The following is an 18,910-nucleotide window of genomic DNA, read 5'->3' on the forward strand; positions in this document are numbered from 1 at the left end:
AAATAGCTGAAACATGGATTTTTATACAGGAATAGGAGACTTATTTTCAGAAAGACTGGACAAGTATGACAGGATGAAAAGGATCTGAGCTTGGAGTTTTTTTTGTCCCTTCAGTCTGCAACATACAATGAATCTTTTCCATTTGGTGGAATATGACTTCCTCGTGCTAGGTCTCCTGGTCTCTTTTAGAATATCCAGGACTTGCTTCTTGAGAAGCAACCCATTCCATGGGATCAAGGTATCATTCAAGCTGTCAATCCCAGTGTGCACAGATTGGGGTGTATAGCAGCTCCACTCTTGGTGGAGGTTACCATAGCTCCCTGCTGGTGAGACTGTGCATGAGATGGTGCACAAGTGCTGTCTTGGCCCGCCTGGGGCTATAAGAATTAACTTTGACCCTCTTCCCTTATTTTCACCAATACCCTGGGCAGCACTAGTATTGGGGAGCATAAAGAAATAGGCCTGTCCAAGGCAAGGAAAAGGGATCCATCTTCCAGGCTTAATTCATTCTGACCCTGGAGCAAAACCTTTTTTCAAATTAGCATTTTCTTTGGTGGCAAAAAGGTCTATCTGTGACACTCCCCATTTTTCGTCTATGCTGAGAAATGCTTCCCAATATAGCTACAGTTGCACTTGTTGGGGTCTGACAGGCTCCTACTGAGGTGTGGTTGATGTGCCACGAGGTTCAACCCTACGAAGTTTTTTGTTTCTCAAAGGTCCACGGCTAAGTGACAAAGGGGGTAAGACTGGGCCCTCCCAGTTTGGTTATGAACCACATAACTGTGGTGCTGTGTCTTCACCAGGAGCACTGTCTCCATTTCTTTTGGAAGGCAATCAGGCCTTTTTGGACCACCATTAAATCTTTTAGGTTGATGTGTTTGTTTTTGAACTTGAAGTCTCATTTGCTTTGTGTCTGGAGGTTGCTGGAGTGGGTTCCCCAAGCTATTTCTGATGCATCTGTTGTCACAGTTTTTCTGAGGGATGAACCTGAAGGGGAGACCTAGATTGAGGGAATATGCTTGGACCCACCAAGCAAAGGCTTTCCTGAGGCAAGGAAGTAATTTTATTTGAATGTGAGAGGCTGTGAATGTTAGCACTACACATTTTGAGATACCACTGCAGCTTTCTCATATGCAGTCTCTCCAGGGGGATCACGAGAATGTACGAGGCCATGTATCCCAGGGCCCTGAGATACTCTCTGGCTGTGACTTATTTCCTATCAAAGACATTTTAGAAGTAAAGGTTTAGGAAGGTTAACTTGTCTAAAGGAAGGAAAGCCTTTTGAAGAGATGAGTCCAGTAAGGCTCCTAGAAACAATTCTGCTTGTGGGGTTTTTGTTTGAGATTTTTGTGTATTGATGGTGAGCCCTGCTGAGGTTAGCAAGTGTTTGGTATAAAGCAAGTCTGCTTTGAGTTTTTCTAGGCATGTTGTCTGCATGAGGCAATTATCTAAGTAAGGGTAAATTTGAATTCCCTTTGTCCTGCAGAAGGGCATCACAAGGCTAGGCATTTTGTGAAGACCCTGGGTGTAGTAGACAAGCCAAAGGGCACATCACTAAACTAAAAGTGCCTCACACATGCTCTGAAACACAAGAACCTTCTGTGTGATTCCTCTCTGGGGATGTGGAGGTTACCATGAAGGTTTGGGGGGGTAATCATGGCTAGTAGTTTTTGTAGAGTTAGCATTTTGAATTTTGGGACCTGTAAGACTCGATTGAGGCTTGACAGGTCTAGAATTGGCTTCAGAGTACCTTGTTTTCTGAAAGCTAGGAAAAGTCTGGAGTAAAATCCTTTTCCTTGTAAGGATTTTGGTACATATTCTACAGATCTTGAGCGCACAGAAGCTATACTTGGATTAAGGTCTCTGTCTTTTGGTGTGAAGGAATGTCTGGGAGCCCGAGTGAATCAAGGGTTGCTTGAACTTAAGTTTGTAACCTCTTTGAATAATGTTTAGCACCCACAAGTCCCTGGTAATGAGACTTCAGTTCTTGGAGAAGACCGTCATTCTTCCCCCGAGCTTGGGGGGAGGGTGGGAAAGAGGGGAGGGAAAAGGGAGTGCCAGTCAAGAATCATGACTGCTCCCTGCTAGGTCCCAGAGGACATGATCCCAAAGGCCCCCTGAGGTCTGACTACCACTGTCTTTGCTATGTCACTGTTAATGTCTTTGGTTCCTTTCCCTACAAGGTTTCCTTTGTCTAGGCTTAGACTGGAGGGCTGGAAGTGACCGATATTTGATAGGATAATTCTGAATGAATCGAGGGGGCTGGACCTGAAAGTAGTCATTGATAGTTTACATGAACTTAGCCTTATCCTCCATTTTCTTACAGACAGCTTCAGCCTTATGATGTAAGGGAGCATCTAGGAGACTGGATTTGACATGCTCAGGAAGGGACTGCTCCCTCACCCAGGCATGTCTTCAAATGACAAATCATATGGCTGCTGCCCTGCTGGAGGCTTCCAAGGCATCATAGCCACAGTGCAGAGAGTGTTTAGTCACCTGACAAGAAGGACTTGCATAGATGCATTAAATCCTTTGAGAGGGTCTTATTTTCAATCCCCATCAGTTTTTGTTTCATCTGGCCAAGAATAGTTACCTGGTACTGTTCCATATGAAACTGGCAGTCCAAAGCCCTCATGATGAGGGTAGCTGAGGTGTATACTTTCTTTCCAAACTTGTCTAAGGCTCAGCTCTCCTTGTCTGTAGGCAAAGGGTTTTTGGAAGAGGTAGCTTTTGCTCCCTTAGGGACTGGAGTCACCCCTTCAGGATCTGCCACAGGGTTCTTTAAAGGTGTTTATGGGAATCTAGAATCCTGTAAAATCTGTCAGACTTTTGAGGGGTAGGGGGCAGGCAGTCTGGCTGTAAAGGAAAATCTATCATGTCTAAGACTGGGGGAATGGTGAGGGGTTTATGCTCAGCGAGATTAAAAAATTCCCTAATCCTCTTCTTGGATTGGGGGTAGTCCTGAGCTTCCCACATTGCTCTCTCAGGGTATGCAATGTCTCCCCAAAATAAATATGCTTGGGAGGGGGGCTTAGGCAAGGTTATCCTCAGAGTTAGAATTCCCATAGGAAGTTGTAAATGCGTATATAAACTTTGGAACTCTCTTAAAGTACAACTGCAAAAGATGGGTTATCAAAGTTCTACACTGTCATGGGAATTTATGATTCTACACATTCCTCCAAGAGAGCTTTCCAGATCGCAAACTATTATTTGTATGAATATTTTTTTGCTGATGAAACTCCATATAGCCACAAATTGGCTAGAACCACATAAGACATCATGGAATAATTTTAAGCTTGTGGCTATAAAGCATATACTAGCACATAAATTACTTCTGAAACAAACTAACAAAAATATTAATAACCCGAAAATATGGGAAAAGGTCTTCAATATTATATTAGCATGATACTGATTTTAGGAATATATTAAATATAGGAAGCATTTCATGTAGATATTGTATAAATGGTTTGTAGTAGTTATAGTGTATTATGTGTGTGATGTTTATTGTATTTTTGTAATGTTTTTGGAAAATATATTTCAATAAAAATTTATTATGGAAAAAAAAAAGAATTCCCATAGGAAGCAAAAGATGCACCCTCCTGAAAGATGGATTCATCATGATGAAAATCCTCCTCAGAGTCAAGGTACTCAGAAAATTCCTGTGATGGGGTATCCCTCTTTCTTTTGTTTACCAGAGAATGTTTCAGGCGGAGGGAGGCATCTAGAGCTGACCAAGGAATTCATGTTCTGCCAGCCTCACTAGATCCTGTTGGTAGGCTTGAAATGGGAGCCGGTGGGCCTAGGCTGAGGTAAGGTGGGAGTAGTTTTTTTTGTGAATGGCCTTAGGTTTTGGATTAGGGCCAACCTCTGCACTAGTACCTTGGCAAAAAATAGACTTCCGCAAGCGGAAGGCTGAGGCGATGATCTGATGACAAAGAACCATCATTGTTTTTAGAGGGGTCGATGGAAGCCACAGCCAAGTCTGAAGTGCTTTTCCTTCTTCCGCCTTGCGGAATCTACATCAGCTCAATCAGCAGGCAACATGGTATGCAAATGCCGCAACAGCTCATTGAAATGTTCAGCTAGAATCTCAATCCTATGCTTGAGAGTCCTGCTTTTAAAGCAAGCACAAAACTGACAGTTAGGAATGTTATGTTCTGTGCCCAATCAAGTCACACAAAAGGAATGAAAGTCCCCGTGTATCTGTTTACCACAGTGGAGACAGTTACTAACTTTCACTGACATTAGTTAAAAAGCACATGAAAATTTCCTCAATGGGGTACTTAGCGTTAGACAATCTATCCTGACTACCACTCTGCTTCAGACTCACACGGCAAGAAAAACTGGGGTCATGGCACCGGCTGAGTTATTTTATACCTAAACATAGTGACATCAGATGGGGCATCATCCAGGTTCAGTAGGAGGGGAAAATATTCTCTAGTAGTCAGGCCAACTACGGGTTTCTACAGTGGGAAACACACGAGTCAGGACTGCAGTACTGAAACACAAAGAACATCTACAAATTCAACTAAGGAAACCACTTGCTTAAGGCAAACAAAACAGCAATGCTGGCAAAAAAAGAAAAACACGCAAATGCAGGTAGGAGCAGAACTCACATGCTCAACAGTTACAATGACAGAGTTAAAGAATAAGAAGGGAGGAGGTTCCTTTTAAGTATCTAAATAACTTTTCTGGAAGGAGAGGCAAAGGTCAACAATATTTAGAAGAAACTACGTGAGAAAAAATAGCAAAGCTACTGGCAGCCATCTGCACAGGAGTTTAAGAAGAACCTGTCCAGCAATGAAGAGTGGCAAACCAGATCTGAAGAGATTCAGTTGTGGAGCATTAAGGGAGAGGAGGAGATTCAGAGCTGCTGATTCTGAAGTGTCGGCCTGTGGTCCGATACCCCACAGGTTGAAGCAGCCATAAAAGACAACACTGGATCTAATTTTATGATTTTGTGAATACTAGCACTTGCTTATTAAATGACTTCTAGACTATATAAATTATTAAAATAAGATCTGAGAATTCATGCTGACTGCCGAACACTTGCAGTCTGCTATACAACTATAAAGATATAGAAATTATTACACAGTTGCATATTTTAATCTTATATGCCTACACCACATATCCAACTATTACGATGCTTATGATCATATTCTTCATATTTCTGTGTTTCATTCAAATTTGTTTTTTTTTTCTATGCTAGTTATCCCTGAAAAGGCTCCATGAACCACACTTGACTATTGACAAATGTTAAATAACAAAGTTGTCAGATATGTTTGCTAGGCAAAACTTTTTAAGGTATCACATCCCAAATATGCTGGGCTTACAATAATCAGTAATAAAATATTAATAAGCAATTAATGGTACAGCAATCAGTTGCTGCATCCCACAAACTCCCAACTTTGTCCAGTTAAATCACAAGTGGTAGTTAAGGGACTAACAAAAGCCATAGATCTGCATTAGTGTTTGCACTGGTGCCATAGATCTGCATTAGTGTGTGCACTGGTGCCATAGATCCGCATTAGTGTGTGCACTGGTTCCATTTACCTACAATGGACTATCACGGCAGAGATGTCAGTTCTGATAATGTTGTGCTCTGGAGAAAAAAAAAAAAAGATCCTTCTAACAGAAGAGATCTTTTAGGCTGATTTTGTCATCCTAAACTACTACTTTAGGCCCTTCTGACTTTGGATGAGGGCCAACAGGTGTCTGTGTAATGTTTACTAGCTTCTTTTCAAAACTGGCCTTCTCCCAGAACCTCTGGCTGTTCATCACTGGAATAGTAATCAAAATAAGGTGTTTTATCCTTATTCACCACAGCCTATTCTCCTCTGAAGAAACTTTCTTGAGCTGGCATAAAGGTTAAGGTGTTTACCTCACAGACATAAGGTATATGGGATTTGATTCTCACCTTCAAAGGGAAACTGGCTCGGCTTAAAATGGCCTGCAAGGGCAGCTAGCCTACTAAGACCCCATAAATACACTTGCTTACTCTGCTTCATTTTAACAAAATCCTGAGATACTTTAGACGTCTCATTAACATTTTTACAGTAAATACAAGCATACACTGTGAGAAGCTCCTATACAATTGCCGCCTTAAGTTTGTTTAATAAATCCCTATATCTACTGCTCAAACATGGACAGATTGAATGATTTTACAATAAAGTGACAACAGTCCATTCACTCAATTCTTAAATAAAAAAAGCCTCTCCTGTAAACGTGCTTCTTACAAAACTCAGCTCAGAGATTGCTGCTGACAGTAAAAGAGCTATCCTTGTATGCAGTGATCCCACTCAAGGAATCTGCTTTTCTGCTTTTTTTTTCCTTCTTTTTTTAGCAACTTGCATATACAAGATTTTCAAGCAATTCAACTTTTGTCTACCAAAAGTGCTCACTCGACAGAATTTTATAAGTTGTCATTTTAGTAAGAAACCATAAAAAATGCTCAAAATGAACAATTACGTAACTCTAAATAAGGTATAGATAATTTACACTCTTAAATAAGATGCAACAGGGGCCCATTATTTTTCAAGCAGTTAAGCAGAAATGAGGTGAGCAAATGCCAACACTGATTATATAGGGGACTTGCAATGCTGCACTGCAGCATGAATGATCAGTGTAGCAGTCTTGTGTAGGAGGGCAAGTTGACAAAGTCAGTCCAGAATCTTGCACTTCAAATGGTGATAAAGGCCATATACTATGAATGTCTATCCAAATCACACTCTCAAAAGTAGATATACGGTTTTAACAGAAGTCTGTCACAGGAAACCATAGCACCAATGAAAGTGACTATTTAGATTTTTTACACGGTATGTAGAGTGGTGCAGCGGTCGCGTTGTTGCCTCACAGCAACAACATGACCGCTGCACCACTCTACATACCGTGTATGTAGAGTGGTGCAGTGGTCGCGTTGTTGCCTCACAGCAAGAGGTTCTCCCGTTCAGTTCTCGGCTGGAGTGCGGGGAGTGCCTTCTGTGTGGAGTCTGCATGTCCTTCCCACGGCTGGGTGGGCGTTCGAAAGACATGCGTAAATGGGCGTGCCTTCGTTGAAGGTTGAACATCGAGCTGGCACCTTGGCGTTCGTCAAAATCTATTGCCAATCATTAGCGGACCGGAGTTCCGCTGTGGCGACCCCTAACCAGGAAAAGCCAAAAGACAACATGTAGAGTACCACAGAAAGGGTATCCTAAATGGAAGGGCCCGATTAACAAGTTCACTGAAAGAACGATCACGCATTAGTCATGAATTAAGGTACAGCACAACTGCACTGCAAAAATATGACTCCAACATTACTGTATAATTTTTGGTCATACAAATGCACCTGCTATAATAAATGATTTTATTTTTCAAATGATATAACAGTAAAAGAACAAAAGCTTTTAAACCACACAAGTACAATGAAGTAAATTTTTTGCAATGTATATGAAAACTAGAGGAATCACATGGCAGGATTCTGCCCATCAGAGTCCAAGTCATTACTGCCAGGAGGAGGATGCATTGGAAGAATATCCAGCTCATCAACCTGTGGAGTCGGGTACACCAACTGATCCTGGGGAATGTCTGCTGCAGCTGCTGCAAGGTTTGTAATGGATTTGCTTTTCACACACTGGAAATCAACATGTCGACTCTTGCCTTCCTCCTTCTCCCATGACATCCTGATAAAAGGTCTCTGAACATAATTATAAATTACCTCTGGTCTGCCACCTGGCCTTTTTTTAACCTTTTCCTTATATGTGGGATAACCTATGGGGGGAAAAAACAACAAAGACTTCAAATACCTTAGTCAAAAATATGAAAGCATTGTCAAACATCTAGCATGTACTGGCAAATTTCAACTGTATAGTTTCAAAGGCATATGAATGCTATTGTCAAGACCCATACGTGTACACACACACACATATATATATATATATATATATATACACACACACACACACACACACACACACACACACATATTTATGTGTAAATATAAATATATGTACATATGTAAATATATACATTTATATATGCACACACAAAAAAATTGAAGAAACTGCTCAAGTATGCTTAGTTTGCCAATATCACTTTTGAGGCTATGTAGCATTTGAGATACTTGCACCCTCTTCTTGAGCTATGAACTGCATTAAAGCATTTTCCTAAACACCATTTCATAAATCTGCATTGCTGTCCATTCTTAACCCATAACACAATTTAGGAAATAGTCTTTTGATATCCGCTTTATTTTGTTGTACAACTTATTAACCCTCATGTATGCAATAAAAGAACAGTGTGTTACCCTGTCTCTTTTACCCCTCTGTTAAACAATTTCACACCATACTGACAGTAATCACTGTTGGGCTTTCACAGTAACATTCTGCATGCCCCTCCCATGTGTCTACATTTTTTCTGCCCCAAGCCTCCAGTATTGCTCCTTATACACATACTCTTCATATTTTCAACAATGCTGGGTGGGGCAGGAGTGGTAGATACCAAAAATGAGCAAGATAACTTTTTGGTATTCGGTGTATTTTCTCTTCACTGTGGTGGTGGTGCTGCGGTAGCATTGTCGCCTCACAGTTAGACATTGCCTGTTCGATTCTCAGAGCATCATCTGTTGCGACATGCGTGAATGGGCGTTCCTTCATTGAAGGTTGTGCATTAGGCCCGGCAAGCCAGCACGTAAAAATCTACTGCCAATCATTAGCGGACCGGAGTTCCGCTGTGGAGACCCCTAACTGGGAAAAGCCGAAAGACACAAAAAGAGTATTTTCTCTTCCTACCAACCAGATTCCGATTACCAATTCTTTATTCTACTTTGTTCTGATCTAATGTTAGTCCACTCTAAACCCCCCATTCTGTTTTCAAGAATGGCAGACAATGGAGGGCAATCAACATTTTATTAATTTACCTACAATTAGATATATTATAATAAAATTAAAATAAGATACAAATGTACTATAATAAAATAATAAGCAAACAATTGGAATTATGTCGCTTATGTCCCCTGAGTAGGATTAGGCTTGGAAAACTAAATGGGTATCAAAGGAGCTCATGAAATAGAAGATGCTGGTGCTTTCTCAAAGGTGAATGAACACCAAAATCCACAGCAGAGTCTGCTATAAAACACAAAGACCTGTTGGAATAAAACATTGCCTGAGAATCACCAGCAGATTTTTTTCAGTGGACTGAAGACTGTATCACTCTCAGTAGAGAGCCAACAGCTCCTTCAGACAGATGAGTCCATAGTTACAAACCAGTGTACTTGACCTACATGTCCAGTGCAAGCCAATACAGGTCCCAGATTACACATGACACAATCTAGGTGTTCCAGTTAAGCTGGTGGGGGAGTTCTGAAAAAAACAATACAGGCAATGAAGTTCAGTACAAGATGACCTCAAATAAAAGGCACTAAAAAAGTTGCGTAGAGTTTAAGCCATAAACTACAGTACACAGATCCTCTAGTGACAAAAGATGTTATAATGGTAAAAAGATGTTTTAACATAAGCAGACACCTGCTGTTTAAATGACAAACAGTTGGACATTGAGGATCATGAAATGTTGCACTTCTGAAATCATTTGCAACCTGTCACTACCAAAACAGAACAGAAAAATTAAAACAAAACTGTATGTGAACAAAAATAATGGTCTGATTATAAAAAGCTGCAAAAGTACCAAGAGCAAAGGCACAAACAAATTTGTCATCAAGAAAAAATAACTGATGTACCAAAGTATATTGCATAGAAAGGAAAAAAGTAGAACAAACTGAAAAAAAAAAAAAAGCTCAGCATTTGAAATTAAGCAAACAAACTGAAGTGACAGACCAAAAAAGAAGTTAAGGGATCTACATGCAACCTTCAATAGAAGCACCAACTTGTTTCACCAAAAACAGCTATACACTAATAAACTGCATTGGAACCAAAGCAAAAGCACGGTATCAATATAATAAAGCTTTCCAAATCAACATATTTGAATCTTCGGTAGGAAGACTATCCAAAAACCCAGACACGGATACAGACAACAGATATTAACAAATAGAGAAGAGAAAGATGCAACAGAAAATTAATAGGCAACTGTTAAATAAAAACAAATAACAGAAATTTGAAGTATTCAGAGACATATGATATAATGGAAATAAACATTCACTGTGCAGCTAAACAAATTACCAAGAACAAAGAGAATGTCATCACAGAAATGCTGACTAGAGTCAAATGTAAGACAACTGAGTAGTATCTATACTACTAACAAAAAAGGGAAGAGATCATGGAAAATGCTTAGAAAGACAGATGTATTGAAATGCAAAATAGATCAAGATTTGTACCACTGATAAATGAAAAATCTCTGCATAAGCTTAAAAACTAACTACACAGAACATAAAGCAGACATAGAAAGCAACCCATTTACAGACTACCAGACGAGCTTCTATAAGCGAGCGATAAGGAAAATACTAACTGTAGTAAGCCATTAAAAACAGAAGCACAGTTGTGTAAGTAAACCTACAATAACTATGGGTGTTCTATTGGATCACCAGTGCAGTAGCATAAGCTACATGGGTCTTAATCTCCTGCACCGGCTAGCTTCCCACAGCTTTGGCACCCTCCTCGGTACTCTAACTGCCAAGACTGCATGAAACGCACCATATAAAAGGCAACTGGCATGCTAAAACACTTTAGAGCATTTTCTGCCGAGGAGGAGGAAAGTGCAAAGAATACTTGTGCTAGGAAACAAAGTTAACTATATACAAAAAGGGTGAAACGCACACCCTAGCAAACCAAAAGGGAACAAAAGCAGAAAAAAGTACGCTGGGAGGGAGGGACAGCCACTGCAATGATGATCCATTAGAATGGATATTGTTACGGTAAGTTTATTTGCACATATGTGCTACATTCAATACATGGACCACCACTACAGTAGTCTAAGCTATATAGGTAGCTTCCCACAGCTTAGTCAGGAGTAGAAAAATATGGAAGGGGCCAATAAGTAAGATTACAGAAATCTCTGGAGAATGGTTCTGGCAAAGCTCCGTCTGGACCTGGAAACAGAATACAGTTTGTAGCACTGTCTAAAAATGTGTAGAAAGAACCAAGTTGCTGCCTCAAAAACATTTCAAATTACTTTTCCAGAAAGCCAATGAAGAAGCCAATGCTCTTGTTGAATGAGCTGTTGCCTTGCATAAAAGTGGTTTATTATGCTGACTAAAACAAAAAGTAATAGCATGAAGTAACCATCTAGAAATAGTCAACTTTGTTGCTGGTTGCCCATTTCCCTTACCTTTATGAAAACATTAACAGCTAGTCAATTTTCCTGAAAGGTCAAGGTTTGCTTAGGTGGCATCTGAGCTGCCCCTGTATACAGAGAGAGACAGAGTATGCAGAATCCTTTCTCCTTTGTTCGTTTCAGGAAGAAGACTGGGTGATTTTCTGGTCTGGTTGAAATTAACCCCTGAGATGACTGGGCATAAAGGTAGGATTTGTTCTCAAAGAAACCCTGTCCTTGTGAAAAATGAGGTAGGGCTGACTCACCATAAGAGCTTGTAACTCAGATACTCACCTAGTTGATGTCAAATCAATAAATAAAACAGTCTTCCAAGTTAAGAACTTCAAATCAGCCTTGTAAGGTGGCTCACATGAATTCTAGCACAAAACTGAGATCACAAGGAGAAGCCGCCTGTTTCCTAGGTGGATGACTACACAAGGCCCTTTTCAAAATGCGTTTAACTTCAGCATCGTTAGAAAGGGGCGAGCTAAGGGCAGACAAGCAGAAATGGCTAACAAATGCACCTTGACAGAAAAGTATTACACTATTGGACAGTAACTCTCACACATAATTAAGAGCAAGAGCCAACCAGAACTGAAAAGTGTCCTGGTTCTTTCAGTGGCAACTAGAAAATCTTTTCCACTTGCCCATAGGTGTTTTTCCAGTAGCAGACTCTCACCTCTAAAAAGTACAGTTTTGTACCTACCATAAATGTAGATGTTCGAGTGCTCACCCTGCTGCAGTCATCACACTTGGGTTATCCTGTCGTCAGGCGGTCCCGCAGTCGGACGGATTTCCAAAGTCTTGGTCCGATGTCGGTTGCTGTCACCTCATCCCTGATGTCAGTGCACCAGGGGTACATATATTGCAACTGACACCATTTTCTTCAGTTTTTCTTGCCCCAGATGTCAGGTGCCCACAAAGAGGTGATCCAAATTAGTACCAAAAGGTGAGAACACTGTACAAATACAAAAACCCCTCAGCTATAAGCAAATACATCAGTAAGGCATAGCAAAGATTTAGCCAGTAGATCAGAGGGGTTGGAGGGAGGGTAACCTGGACTGCAGCAGGGTGAACACTCGAACATCTACATTTATGGTAGGTACAAAAAGTACAGTTTTGTACCTGCCATAAATGTAGATGTTCGAGTGCTCATACAGCTGCAGTCATTACAGATGGGTTATCCTGCCGTCAGGCAGGTCCTCGGTCGGCCGAATTCCAAAGTCTAGGTCCGGAGTCGGTTGTCGTCGCTTCTTCCCTGACGTCAGTGCGGCAGGGGTACAAAAGAGGCAGCCGATGCCATTTTCTTCAGTTTTTCTTGCCCCAGATGTCAGGTGCCCCCAGAAGGAAGGCAAAACATAATGTTATGCAAACATGCAATGTAGAAAAATCAAAAAACATTAGTTGCAAGCAAATACACCATAAAAGAATACCCCAAATAGGTTGTATGATAAGGTGTTTGTCATAAGGCCTGTCCTAAGAGGGGACGGAGGGGGGTAACCTGGACTGCAGCTGTATGAGCACTTTAACATCTACATTTATGGTAGGTACAAAACTGTACTATGTTCATCGTGCATACAGCTGCAGTCATTACAGATGGGAAGAATCCCAAAGCTAAGTAAGGGTGGTAGGTACTAAGTGGAACTAGGAGGAGCGAGGATGCCCTGCAAGACTGCTGTGGCAAAACCCGCTCTAGATTTAGAGTAAAGTGGAAGGTGATAGTGCTTGGAGAAAGTGTGCACTGAACTTCAAGTGGCTGCTTCCAAAATGTCCTTGGTAGGGTCCCCCCTGAAGAAAGCTGCAGAGGTAGCTGTGGCCCTGGTGGAGTGGGATCTGATGCATGCAGGCACAGTTTTTCCATGAAATGAGTAACAAAAGCGTATGCAGTGGGCTATCCATTTTGAAATTGTCTGTTTGGAAATAGCCTTTCCTTGAGCACCTGTAGCACAGGACACAAAGAGTTGCTCGGATTTCCTGAATGGCTTTGTCCTGTCCAAATAATAACAAAGTTGTCTGTGAATGTCCAAGGAATGTAGTAGTCTTTCCCCTTTGTTTTGTGGATTTGGATAAAAGATAGGTAAGTGGATAGTCTGATTCAAAGCTACACTGGATACTACCTTGTGCATAAATGTAGGGTTGGTTCGTAAGGAAACTCTGTCCTGATGGAAAATGATGAATGGTTGCACAGCCATGAGGGCCTGTAGCTCCGAAAGCCTGCGTGCTGAGGTGATAGCCAGAAGAAAGGCTGTTTTCCATGACAAGTATTGTAGTTCTGTTGAAGAAGCTGGCTCAAAGGGGGGAAGTGTCAGCTTTTCCAATACGAAGTTGAGGTCCCAAGCAGGGACTGGTGGTTTCCTTGGGGGTTTTATATTTTTTTGCCCCACTGAGGAACTGCCTTAAGAGAGGATGTGAGAATAAAGGAAGATCTGTGTTGTATTGTGCAGAAATGGCTGAAGCATGGATCTTGATGGAGGAGAAGGAAAGTCCACTATTTAATATCTCAGCTAGGTACTGTAAAATTTGAGGTATATTTATTACCCAAGGATTCTGGCCCTTTTCTTGATTCCAGGCACAAAATCGTTTCCATTTGGCGGAGTAGGCTTTTCTAGTAGAAGGTCTTCTGGCCTCCAAGATGACATCCTGCACCTCCTTGGAGAGGAGAGTCTGTTGGGAAATTAAGGAATTCTCCATGCAGCTAGATTTAGGGTTTTGAGCTGGCTGTGAAGGGTTTTGTAGTTGTGCTGGGACAACAGAAGAGGGACTAGAGGTAGGATCCATGGTGGGGAATGTGTCAGGCTCTTCAGGAGCGGATACCAGTGTTGTCTTGGTCAGTCTGGAGCAATGAGAATCATTTGCGGCCTCTCTGCTCTGGCTTTTAATAGAACTTTGGTCAGTAGAGGAAGAGGCGGGAAGGCATAAACTGTCAATGTTGTCCAACTTGTGGATGATAGGTCCTTGAACAAAATTTTTTCAACTGGTAATTTCTGTGGGTAGCAAACAGATCTATGTCTGGCTGTCCTCATGCCTGAGTTATCTTTGTGAAAACTTGAGGATGCAACTTCCATTCGTGTGGATCTGTCATATTTCTGCTTAGGTTGTCTGCCAATGTGTTTTCCTTCCCTGGCAGGAATTGTGCCTGTAGTTGAATTTGCAATTCCAGTGCTGTGTTCCATAGGGTCATGGCTTGCCTGCACAGGGGGTATGAATGAGTTCCCCCCCGTTTGTTTATGTACCACATCACTGTAGTGTTGTCTGTCCTTATCAATAGCTGGCCTGGATGCAGTAGGTCTTTGAAGGTCATAATAGCATTTTGCACAGCTAGCATCTCCTTTTGGTTGATGTGTAGGTGCTTCTCTTTTTGGGACCATTTTCCCTGAATGCACTGATCTGCCATGTGTGCTCCCCAGGTGTAGTCTGAGGCATCTGTTGTGATGATTTCAGTTGCTTGAGGTACACAGAAAGGGAGACCTGTGTTTCTTTGGCATGCTTGAGCCCACCACAAAAATTCCTTTTGAAGGCATGGAATGAGTGGTATAATTGTTTCCAAGCTGTGGCTGTGTTGAGACCATAAGTTTTTTTAGGTACCATTGAAGTTTCCTCATATGCAGCTTTGCACATGGGATTAGTAGGATGCAAGATGCCATGAATCCCAGAGCCTGCAGGACTTTCCTTGCAGTTAGCTTGGTGAAAGTTGCCATTTTGCTGAAGTATTGAGACAGTTGCCCTTGTTTGTCTGGCGTGAGGTAGGTGGTTGTATTCAAGCTGGCACCCAGGAAAATTATTTGTTGAGAGGGTATTAGTTTTGATTTCTTTTTGTTGACTGTGTATCCCAGGAAGTTTAACAGTTTTATTACAAACGCCAGATGCTGCAATAGTATGTCCTTGCTGTCCGCTTGGATCAGGCAGTCGTCCAGATATGGGTAGATTTGTATTCCTTGTAGTCTGCAGAAAGCGATTACTGATGCCAGGCATTTCATAAACACTCTGGGCGCAGTAGATAAGCCAAAGGGCAATGCAGAAAATTGGTAATGGGTTGAACCTGCAAGAAATCTGAGGTATCTTCTGCAATCTTGTCTGATAGGGACATGCAGGTATGCCTCCTTGAAGTGCAATGTTACCAGCCAAGACTCCTTGCCCAGCATGGGAAAAAGCTGCTGTAATGTGAGCATCTTGAATTTTGGCACCTGTGGATATGTGTTTAGGATGGATAGGTCTAAGATAGGTCTCCAATCTTTGTCTTTCCTTGGTACCAGGAATAGTCTGGAATAAAAACCTTGACCTTGTTCTTTTGCAGGTACCTCTTGAATCGCTTTCATGTCCATGAGGGCGGAAATTTGTCTTTGTGCCTCTGCCCTTTGATTTTGTGGCAGGTTTGGCATGCCTCTCATTTTTGGAAGGGTGTGAAAGTGGAACCTGTAGCCTCTGTCTATAATGTCCAGAATCCATTTGTCTTTTGTAACAATATTTCAATTTTTTGAGAATAATGCCAGTTTTCCGCCCAAAGGTGCTGCCATTAAAGCTTTGCTTGGCAGGTATAGGGGGAAGTCATTGTGTCTGTTTTCTAAATGACTGTGATCTATCTTCTCCACCTCTTGGGGTTGGTGCTTGCCACTGTCTTGCTCTGTAAGATCCTTGAGGTTGCCCTCTACCCCTTGGGCGTCTGTATCTGCCCCTTTGAGGTCTGTCCGTGGCTGGAAAGGACCAATTTTTTGAAGGCCAGCTTCTGCTGAAACGTGGAGGTTGTACCTGCAGGAAATCTTTCACTGTTTGCATTGATTTCGCTTTTTCCTCCATTTTCTTTAGTACCTCCTCAGCTTTAACACCAAACAATACATATTTTTGAAGTGGTGCATCTAATAATTTTGCTTTGACATGATCTGGTAAGGTTTGCTCTTTCAGCCAAGCATGTCTACGTATAACAGACCCCGTAACAGCAGCTCTACATGAGGCCTCTAAAGCATCAAAACCACACTGCAAGGTATGTTTACCCACTTGCTCTGCACCATGCAACAAATCCTGCAACTCTTTCAAATCTGGTTGTTCTGGTTGTGTCATTTTGCTTTTCAACTGAGATAACAAAAACTGTTGATACTTTAACATATGGAATTGACAGTTTAATGCCCTCATGGTTAAAGTGACTGAGGTATACACCTTTTTCCCCCACCTTTCTAATGCTCTGGAATCTCTCTCTAAAGGTAATGGGTTTTTAGCAGTAGAGGCCTTAATTCCCTTGGGACCCTGTGAAATAGTTTTTGGGTCAGCAGTATGGCTTTTATATAGGAACTGGTGAGAATCAGGAACCTGGTAGTACCTGTCTGGTTTAACAGGAGCTGGAGGTAAAGAATCTGGATTAAGGCTGGCTTCTGTGTACACATCATCCAAAATATCTAAAACAGGAGGGATAGCCAGGGGCCTATGCTGGGGAAGCAGTAGAAATTCCCTGAGCCTTTTCTTGGAATCTGAATAATCTTGGCTTTCCCAGTGAAAGTGTTCCCTCAATGTATGCAGGGTTTCCCCAAAAGAGTAGTCCTCAGGGGGGGAGATCGAGGGAATAGACTCCACAGCATCAGAGTTTTCAAAAGGGGAATAGGCGTAATCCTGGTCCTCAGAGTGTTCTGAGGTAATAGAAGCTTGATCTGAGGAAGGGTAGTCTTCCTCTAATCTGGGTCTTTTGTCAGAGGGGGGGGGTTGAGAACCCCTGATTAGAGTAATCAAATCCTCAGCCATTTTAAGCATCTGCTTTTTAGGCATGGGGCCTTGAGAGGAGGTCTGAGGACCCTGTTTTTTGGTTTTCATGGCTGCTTTAGATTTAGTGAAAGATTTAATAGAGAAGGAGGAAAGCCTGAAGACGCCTTCAGAAATGTCAGGCCTGTCTAAATTCTGAGTTTCCCCACCAAGAGTGGCGTCGGTATTTGCAGTAGGAATGGGGACCGAGAAGCCTGCGACCTCGGGTACTGAAGTCACCGGTAATGTAATTTCATCGGTACTTAGGGGCTGCGTAGGCGCCTCCCTGAGAGCCGGAGAACCGGTAGTCGGCCTAAGCGTGGTCTCAGTAGTCGGTGCGGACCTCGGATGTCGGTCCTTATCTTTGCGTCTTTTGCTCAAAACTGGAGTCGGAGTATCCGACGACATGATATAATTAAATTTTTTGCCAAAATAATGAAGGGCGAACTCCACCCGGCGCTTAATAGTGCGCTTGTTGAATCTAGCACAAAAACGGCAGGCCGAGATGTCGTGGTCTGGGCCTAAGCAAGGTATACAGAAAGAGTGGAAATCATTATGCGGTACTTGCTTCCCACATGAAATGCAATTATTAACTTTGTCCGACATCGGTCTGAGGCAAGAAAAGTTTCCCCAACGGGGTACTTAGCTTTAAAGAAGACTTCGGCTGAAATACTTTCGTAAATCTCAGGAGCTGGCCGACCGGCACTTGCGAACTGCTTCTGCTTCGGGCACCGCGCGGCAAGGAAGACTGAAGAAAATGGCGTCGGCTGCCTCTTTTGTACCCCTGCCGCACTGATGTCAGGGAAGAAGCGACGACAACCGACGCCGGAACTAGACTTTGGAATTCGGCCGACCGAGGACCCGCCTGACGGCAGGATAACCCATCTGTAATGACTGCAGCTGTATGCACGATGAACATCTCTACTATGTTCATCGTGTTACCCTGCTGCAATCATCACACTTGGGTTGAGTCCTAAAGCTAAGGTAGGGTGGAGGCATTATAAAGGGTTAGAGGAGGCAATGAGGCCCTGCAGGACTGCAGTGGCGAAGCCCGCCCTGGACTTAGAATAAAGAGGTAAGTGATAGTGTTTGGTGAAGGTGTGTACAGAACTCCAAGTTGCAGCTTCTAAAATTTCCTTGGCAGGAACCCCCCTGAGAAAGGCTATACAGGTAGCTGTAGCCCTGGTAGAATGGGATCTAATGGTAGGAGGAACTGGTTTCCCATGATGGGTATAGCAGAATCATATGCAATGGCCTATTCATTTTGATATGGTTTGCTTGGATATGGGCCTCCCTTGAGAAGCTGTAGCATAGGAAACAAAGAGCTGGTCAGTTTTTCTGAAAGCCTTAGTTTTATCCAAGTAATATTGAAGCTGCCTGTGAATGTCCAAGGAATGCAAGAGTCTCTCACCTTTGTTCTGTGGATTGGAGAAGAAAGTGGGTAGATGGATGGTTTGATTTAAAGCTACACTGGAAACCACCTTTGGCATGAAGGAAGGATTAGTTCGTAGAGAAACTCTGTCTTGATGAAAAATGAGGAAAGGTTCCACTGCCATAAGAGTCTGTAATTCTGAAACTCTCCAAGCAGAAGTTATTGCCAGTAGTAGGGCAGTCTTCCATGATAGGAACTGAAGGTCTGCAGAAAAAGCTGGTTCAAAGGGAGGTAGTGCTAGTTTTTCCAGAACAAAGTTGAGGTCCCATGTTGGTGTAGGAGCTCTTCTAGGTGGTCTAATGTTTTTTGCCCCTCTGAGGAACTGCCTTAAGAGTGGGTTTGAAAATAAAGGTTGATTTGTGTCGTAGTGAGCTGAAATAGCTGAAGCATGGATTTTAATTGAAAAGAAGGAAAGTCCTTTATGTAACATCTCAGCTAAATACTGCAGAATGAGGCATATGAGGCTGAGTTGTGTCTTGGCCCTTAGCTTGGTTCCAAGCAGAAAACCTTTTC

General features: G+C 42.2%; 1 protein-coding gene across 5 annotated transcripts in view; it reads right to left on the reverse strand.

Moving 5' to 3' along the window:
* Positions 1-7,331: 7,331 nt before the first annotated feature.
* Positions 7,332-18,910, reverse strand: part of BTBD10 (BTB domain containing 10) — a 1,432,231-nt gene continuing 1,420,652 nt past the window's right edge. For all 5 annotated transcript variants that reach the window (XM_044059092.1, XM_044059096.1, XM_044059093.1 and 2 more), the window contains one exon: positions 7,332-7,749. In XM_044059092.1, coding sequence (XP_043915027.1) covers positions 7,445-7,749 — 305 coding nt within the window. In that variant the 3' untranslated portion in view covers positions 7,332-7,444. The remainder of the gene's footprint in view (positions 7,750-18,910) is intronic.

This window comes from Protopterus annectens, chromosome 17.part0, assembly GCF_019279795.1.
Source record: "Protopterus annectens isolate FY-2018-M chromosome 17.part0, PAN1.0, whole genome shotgun sequence".
NCBI classification, from domain to species: Eukaryota; Metazoa; Chordata; order Ceratodontiformes; family Protopteridae; genus Protopterus; species Protopterus annectens.